General features: G+C 51.3%; 1 protein-coding gene across 1 annotated transcript in view; it reads left to right on the top strand.

The window, feature by feature from the left end:
- The window catches only part of tnk2a (tyrosine kinase, non-receptor, 2a), a 16,491-nt gene that overhangs the window by 6,948 nt on the left and 2,043 nt on the right, over nt 1–7,500 (top strand). Inside the window, exons 10-17 of the mRNA XM_034559955.1 lie at nt 1,641–1,835; nt 2,818–2,909; nt 3,359–3,403; nt 3,501–3,751; nt 3,862–4,068; nt 4,147–4,784; nt 5,460–5,598; nt 6,066–6,161. Of these exons, the coding sequence (XP_034415846.1) occupies nt 1,641–1,835; nt 2,818–2,909; nt 3,359–3,403; nt 3,501–3,751; nt 3,862–4,068; nt 4,147–4,784; nt 5,460–5,598; nt 6,066–6,161 (1,663 nt within the window). The remainder of the gene's footprint in view (nt 1–1,640; nt 1,836–2,817; nt 2,910–3,358; nt 3,404–3,500; nt 3,752–3,861; nt 4,069–4,146; nt 4,785–5,459; nt 5,599–6,065; nt 6,162–7,500) is intronic.

Raw genomic sequence — 7,500 nt, 5'->3', positions numbered from 1 at the left:
TGTGTGTGTGTGTCTATGTGTGTGTGTGCGTGTCTATGTTTGTGTGTGCGTGTCTATGTGTGTGTGTGTGTGTGTCTATGTGTGTGTGTGTGTGCGTGTCTATGTGTGTGTGTGTGTCTATGTGTGTGTGTGCGTGTCTATGTTTGTGTGTGCGTGTCTATGTGTGTGTGTGTGCGTGTCTATGTGTGTGTGTGCGTGTCTATGTGTGTGTGTGTGTGTGCGTGTCTATGTGTGTGTGTGTGTGCGTGTCTATGTGTGTGTGTGTGCGTGCCTATGTGTGTGTGTGCGTGTATATGTGTGTGTGTGTGCGTGTCTATGTGTGTGTGTGTGCGTGTCTGTGTGTGTGTGTGTGTGTGTCTATGTGTGTGTGTGCATATCTATGTGTGTGTGTGCGTGTCTATGTGTGTGTGTGTGCGTGCCTATGTGTGTGTGTGCGTGTCTATGTGTGTGTGCGTGTCTGTGTGTGTGTGTGTGCGTGTCTATGTGTGTGTGTGCGTGTCTATGTGTGTGTGTGTGTGCGTGTCTATGTGTGTGTGTGTGCGTGCCTATGTGTGTGTGTGTGTCTATGTGTGTGTGTGCGTGTCTATGTGTGTGTGTGTGCGTGTCTATGTGTGTGTGTGTGCGTGCCTATGTGTGTTTGTGCGTGTCTATGTGTGTGTGTGCGTGTCTATGTGTGTGTGTGCGTGTCTATGTGTGTGTGTGCGTGTCTATGTGTGTGTGTGCGTGTCTATGTGTGTGTGCGCGTGTCTATGTGTGTGTGCGCGTGTCTATGTGTGTGTGTGTGCGTGTCTATGTGTGTGTGTGCGTGTCTATGTGTGTGTGTGCGTGTCTATGTGTGTGTGTGTGTGCGTGCCTATGTGTGTGTGTGCGTGTCTATGTGTGTGTGTGCGTGTCTGTGTGTGTGTGTGCGTGTCTATGTGTGTGTGTTCGTGTCTATGTGTGTGTGTGTGTCTATGTGTGTGTGTGCGTGTCTATGTTTGTGTGTGCGTGTCTATGTGTGTGTGTGTGCGTGCCTATGTGTGTGTGTGCGTGTCTATGTGTGTGTGCGCGTGTCTATGTGTGTGTGCGCGTGTCTATGTGTGTGTGTGCGTGTCTGTGTGTGTGTGTGCGTGTCTGTGTGTGTGTGTGCGTGTCTATGTGTGTGTGTGTGCGTGTCTATGTGTGTGTGTGTGTCTATGTGTGTGTGTGCGTGTCTATGTTTGTGTGTGCGTGTCTATGTGTGTGTGTGTGCGTGCCTATGTGTGTGTGTGCGTGTCTATGTGTGTGTGTGCGTGTCTATGTGTGTGTGTGTGCGTGCCTATGTGTGTGTGTGCGTGTCTATGTGTGTGTGCGCGTGTCTATGTGTGTGTGTGCGTGTCTATGTGTGTGTGTGCGTGTCTATGTGTGTGTGTGCGTGTCTATGTGTGTGTGTGTGCGTGCCTATGTGTGTGTGTGCGTGTCTATGTGTGTGTGCGCGTGTCTATGTGTGTGTGTGTGCGTGTCTATGTGTGTGTGTGCGCGTGTCTATGTGTGTGTGTGCGTGTCTATGTGTGTGTGTGTGCGTGTCTATGTGTGTGCGCGTGTCTATGTGTGTGTGTGTGCGTGTCTATGTGTGTGTGTGTGCGTGTCTATGTGTGTGTGTGTGCGTGTCTGTGTGTCAGGGCCGAGCACTACTGGTGGCGAGGTCAGAACCGGGGCACGCTGCGCGTCGGCCAGTTTCCTCGCCACGTGGTGACGGCGGTCGCCGGCCTCTCCGCCCACGACATCAGCCGACCGCTCAAACACTCCTTCATCCACACCGGGCACGGAGACACGGACCCCCACCGCAGCTGGGGGCACGCGGACCGCATCGACAGGTCCACCAGAACATCATCCACAGACACACAACACACACAACACACACACAACACAGCACGAGACTCTACAGACACACACAACACACACAACACACACACAACACAGCACGAGACTCTACAGACACACACAACACACACAACACACACACAACACAGCACGAGACTCTACAGACACACACAACACACACACAACACAGCACGAGACTCTACAGACACACACAACACACACACGACACAGCACGAGACTCTACAGACACACACAACACACACACAACACACACACGACACAGCACGAGACTCTACAGACACACACAACACAGCATGAGACTCTACAGACACACAACACACACACAACACAGCATGATACTCTACAGACACACACAACACACACACAACACAGCACGAGACTCTACAGACACACACAACACACACACAACACATACACGACACACCACGAGACTCTACAGACACACACAACACACACACAACACACACACAACACAGCACGAGACTCTACAGACACACACAACACAGCATGAGACTCTACAGACACACAACACACACACAACACAGCATGATACTCTACAGACACACACAACACACACACAACACAGCATGATACTCTACAGACACACACAACACACACACAACACAGCATGATACTCTACAGACACACACAACACACACACAACACAGCATGAGACTCTACAGACACACACAACACACACACAACACAGCATGAGACTCTACAGACACACAACACAGCATGAGACTCTACAGACACACAACACAGCATGAGATGTGGGTTGTCGTGGCAACGCATGTTCTGTAACTCTCCACCGGGGGGCAGCAGAGCGTCGGTGGAGAGTTACAGACTCGCGAAGGCGGTTTTAAGAACTGATCCAAGAACAGAAAGAAAATATGAAGTTTCATTTGATATCGAAACTGTGAACATGAATTCCCCCCCCCCCCCCCCCCACAGTCTGTATTTGGGGAACCCCATGGACCCCCCCGACGTCCTCGGGATGCAGCCGGGCATCGCCAGGCCGACCAAACTCCCCAACCGCTCCAAGAGTAAATCCATCACACACACACACACACACACACACACACAGTGATGCAACCACACGCATGTACTTAAATACAAATACAAAAGTACTTGAGTATTTATTCTCTATTGTACTTTTGTGTCTCACAGCTTTAGTTGGATTTCAAATGCAAGTTTTTCATCCATTTCCTGTCCAGTAAAAAAAAAAACACAGATCTCAGATTTTTTTTATTGTAATTTTTGAAAATATATATATTTATATATTTATTTATATATATTTAAAATATATATATTATATATATATAAATATTGATATATAAATATATACTGTATATATATAAATATATATATATATTATATATATATATATTTTAAATATATATATTATATATATATATTTCCATATTTATATAAATGTTGTTGTCCACGTGCTTCTCAATAGTAACTCTTTTAAATGTCTGCACTTCTTCCTCAGAGCAGCCTCCTCCTCGTCCTCCGCAGCCCTCCGTCCTGCTGAAGAGTAGGTGCCCCCCCCCCCCCCCCCCATGCAGCGTGGCCTACAATCTGACCTTTAAAGCCACGCCCCCTGACCCCTTTGCCTCTGTGTCACCTCGCAGAGCCGTTCTACGACTCCGTGATGGACGACTACGACGACGTGGACGTGGACGGCGCCTGCTCCTCCTCCTCCTCCTCGGGGCTGAAGCGGCTGGGCGTGTCCCTGGGGCTGAAGCTGCGGCCGTGGGAGGCGTCCGGCGTGCGCTCGGCCAAAAGCGAGGTGTCGCTCATCGACTTCACCGACGACAGCTTCAGCTCCGCCTCGCCCTCGCCGCTCACCGAGACGCGGCGGCCGGACGAGGACACGCTGAAGGTGAGAGACTTAGATATATATGTATATATACATATATATACATATATGTATATATACATATATGTACATAACCATCGCATAACCTATTTGACCATCATCTTCATCCTCAGGACACTCCGTCCATCCTCGACTGGCCCCTCCCTCAGCCAGCTTACGACGCGGTCGCCACGGAGTCCGAGGACCAATCGGAGGACCAGGAGGTGCGGTCCATCAACAAGGAGTTCGCTGAGGAGGCCACGCCCACTGCCAGCGGCGTCGCCGCGGCGATCAGGAGCGAGTCGCAGTCGGCTGACTTCTTCCAAGAGCTGCAGAGAGAAGTGAGGAACGGCGAAGGCGTCAAAGTTGTTGTTGTGGTTGACGCTCGAGCGGACGCTGATGTTTCTGTCTGGCCGCAGGTGATGGTGAAGCTGCAGGTTCCCATGGCAACGGGCCGCTCCCTTCCCTCCTCCCCGCTGCCCATGCCTCTGGCTCCGCTGGGCCCCCACCGACAGATCTACCTGCCCCCGCCCTCCCCCGTCGCCGCCGCCGCCGCGTCCTCCTTCGCCTGCTGCTTCGAGGACCGGCCGGTGCTGCCCCCCCGCAGCCCCGTGCCGCCGCTGCGCCCGTCCAAGCGCAACCCCTCCGCCGCCCGCCCGCAGCCGCGCTCCAGCTCCATCTGCCTGGGCGACGGGGAAGACACGCCTCCTCAGATCCCGCCCAGAGACCACGCCTTCTCTCAGCCGGGCTCGCGCTCCTCCTCGCCCCTCCCACTGGCGCCGCCGCTGTCCACCTACCCGGTGGCCCTGCCTCCGCCTCCCCTCTCCGCCTCCCCCCGCCGGGCGTCCGGACACCTGGGTGCCCTTCTGTCCTCCGACTCGTCCTCCTCCCTCGCTCAAGCCACGCCCCATTCCTCACGGCTCGCAGCTCGCGGCTCCTCCTACTCATCCGGCTCCATGCTGGATCCTCTGGCCTTTGGCGAGGGGCGTGGCCTCTCCTCGTTGGTTGACAGCTCTGTTCCCGCCCCGTTGCCAGAGCGACCAGCTTTTCTGGAAAGGTGCGTTGCTGATATCACTGACCAGCCCACCTGGTTCTCCCTGTTAGCGACGGGAGCTAACGGCTAACGGCTTCCATTGGCACTTAAAGGGCCAGTGTAGCATTTAGGGGCAGAAAAATGTAATTATAATATTAATAAGTATGTTTTCTTTAGTGTGTAACTGTAAAAACATCTAAAGGGAGTCTTGACATATTTCTATCATCACTAAGTGCTCCAAGTCAATATGATATTGATTGATCCCCGTGAGTGAGTTATATACAATATAGCTTATTAATAATATAATATAATCAGCTTATTAAAATCAATGAAAAAAATCAATATTGAAATAAAATAAAACAAAAAAATGGAACAGAATCAGTCATTTAAGATTTTTTTTTTTTTTTTACTTTTAGAACACTTATTCGCATTAACATACTTTATTTTCTTTCTTTTTTTTACCATTTTATATAGATTTTCTTCGCTTAAATAACACACTTTTAAATTGATTTTAAAAACAATATAAGATTATTGATCCTTAAGGTCGATTTAGTAGTCGTTATTGCGCTTTTGAACCGATTAATATATATGTATATATATATATATATATATATATATATATATATATATGTATATAAAATATGAACATTGTTATCCTTTGGGGTAATTAATTCATACCTAATCACGGTGTTATTCCAGATATGGAGCAGCCAACATGGCGGCGGTCAAACCCATGATTCAGCGTCCCGGTGGAGCCAAACCAAACTCCTCCTACAACAACAACAACAACGGGAGAACTGCAGCTCCCAGCATGCAACAGGAGCAGAGCGTCACACAGGTAGAGGAGAGGGGGAAGTAACCGCGCTACATGTTTTTATTCTCTCTTTTCCTCGTTATTATTGTTCATTATTATCAGTACACAACAAAAATAAAACATTTAAAAAAAGTCCTGTATTGATAATTAATTTCATGCATATTTCAGACTTTATCTCCTGTTCCTGTCTGGGATGGATGATTGTTTAAATGTTAATTCAGGATTACCATAACAAATATAATTATGTTTATTATAGTTTGTGCTTTTCGGGTAATTTAAAAATGTTGATTGAACTTGATTAATTGCAAATTTGATTAATTATACTAGTGACTGAACCAAGTTTAAGATTACATTTGTTAAATTATTAATAAATACTTTTCAAGGCGTTTGTAATTGTTTACAATTTAGATGACTTTAAAAAAATAAATAATAATACCAACAGTCGTGTTTCCTTTAATCCGTTCATGCCACACCCATGTTATGATTGACAGGTGCACGGAGCCGTGCACGGCGTCACGCTGGAGGAGTGTCAGGCCGCTCTGCAGAGCCACGACGGGAACGTCCTGCAGGCCATCGACCATCTGAAGGTACACCTGCATGTTTATTCACCAGGTAACACATGAAATATATGTTCCCCTGACTTTAATGCTTTAAAAAGACACTCATGACGACATTTCATGCATTTTATTGTGGCGGTGTGGCCCTGAGCAAGACGGACACGTAGACCGATAACATCGACTCGCTCAGGGGGATAAATAAAACGACCTCCCCGACCCCGTCGACCTCTCTGACCTCTCCGACCTCTCCGACCTCTCTGACCTCTCTGACCTCCCCGACCTCCCCGACCTCTCCGACCTCCCCGACCTCTCTGACCTCTCCGACCTCCCCGACCTCCCCGACCTCTCTGACCTCTCCGACCTCCCCGACCTCTCTGACCTCAACCGACCTCCCCGACCTCTCTGACCTCCCCGACCTCTCTGACCTCTCCGACCTCCCCGACCTCTCTGACCTCAACCGACCTCCCCGACCTCTCTGACCTCTCTGACCTCCCCGACCTCTCCGACCTCCCCGACCTCTCCAACCCCGTCGACCTCCCCGACCTCTCTGACCTCTCCGACCTCCCCGACCTCCCCGACCTCTCTGACCTCTCCGACCTCCCCGACCTCTCTGACCTCAACCGACCTCCCCGACCTCTCCGACCTCCCCGACCTCTCCAACCCCGTCGACCTCCCAACCTCTCTGACCTCTCTGACCTCTCCGACCTCCCCGACCTCCCCGACCTCTCTGACCTCTCTGACCTCAACCGACCTCCCCGACCTCTCCGACCTCCCCGACCTCTTCGACCTCCCCGACCTCTCCAACCCCGTCGACCTCCCCGACCTCTCTGACCTCTCCGACCTCTCCGACCTCCCCGACCTCTCTGATCTCTCTGACCTCTCTGACCTCTCCGACCTCCCCTACCTCTCTGACCTCAACCGACCTCCCCGACCTCTCCGACCTCCCCGACGTCCCCGACCTCCAACCCCGTCGACCTCCCCGACCTCTCTGACCTCTCTGACCTCTCCGACCTCCCCGACCTCTCTGACCTCTCTGACCTCAACCGACCTCCCCGACCTCTCCGACCTCCCCGACCTCTTCGACCTCCCCGACCTCTCCAACCCCGTCGACCTCCCCGACCTCTCTGACCTCTCCGACCTCAACCGACCTCCCACGACCTCTCTGACCTCTCTGACCTCTCCAACCCCGCCGACCTCGACGATCTCTCTGACCTCTCTGACCTCTCCAACCCCGTCGACCTCCCCGACCTCTCTGACCTCCCCGACCTCTCTGACCTCTCGGACCTCCCCGACCTCTCCGACCTCTCAGACCTCCCCGACCTCCCCGACCTCTCCGACCTCCCCGACCTCTCCGACCTCCCCGACCTCT

Source organism: Cyclopterus lumpus, chromosome 20 (assembly GCF_009769545.1).
Source record: "Cyclopterus lumpus isolate fCycLum1 chromosome 20, fCycLum1.pri, whole genome shotgun sequence".
Classification (NCBI taxonomy): domain Eukaryota; kingdom Metazoa; phylum Chordata; class Actinopteri; order Perciformes; family Cyclopteridae; genus Cyclopterus; species Cyclopterus lumpus.
Note: the sequence above shows the minus strand (reverse complement) of the source record. Positions and strands in the feature narration are given on the sequence as shown.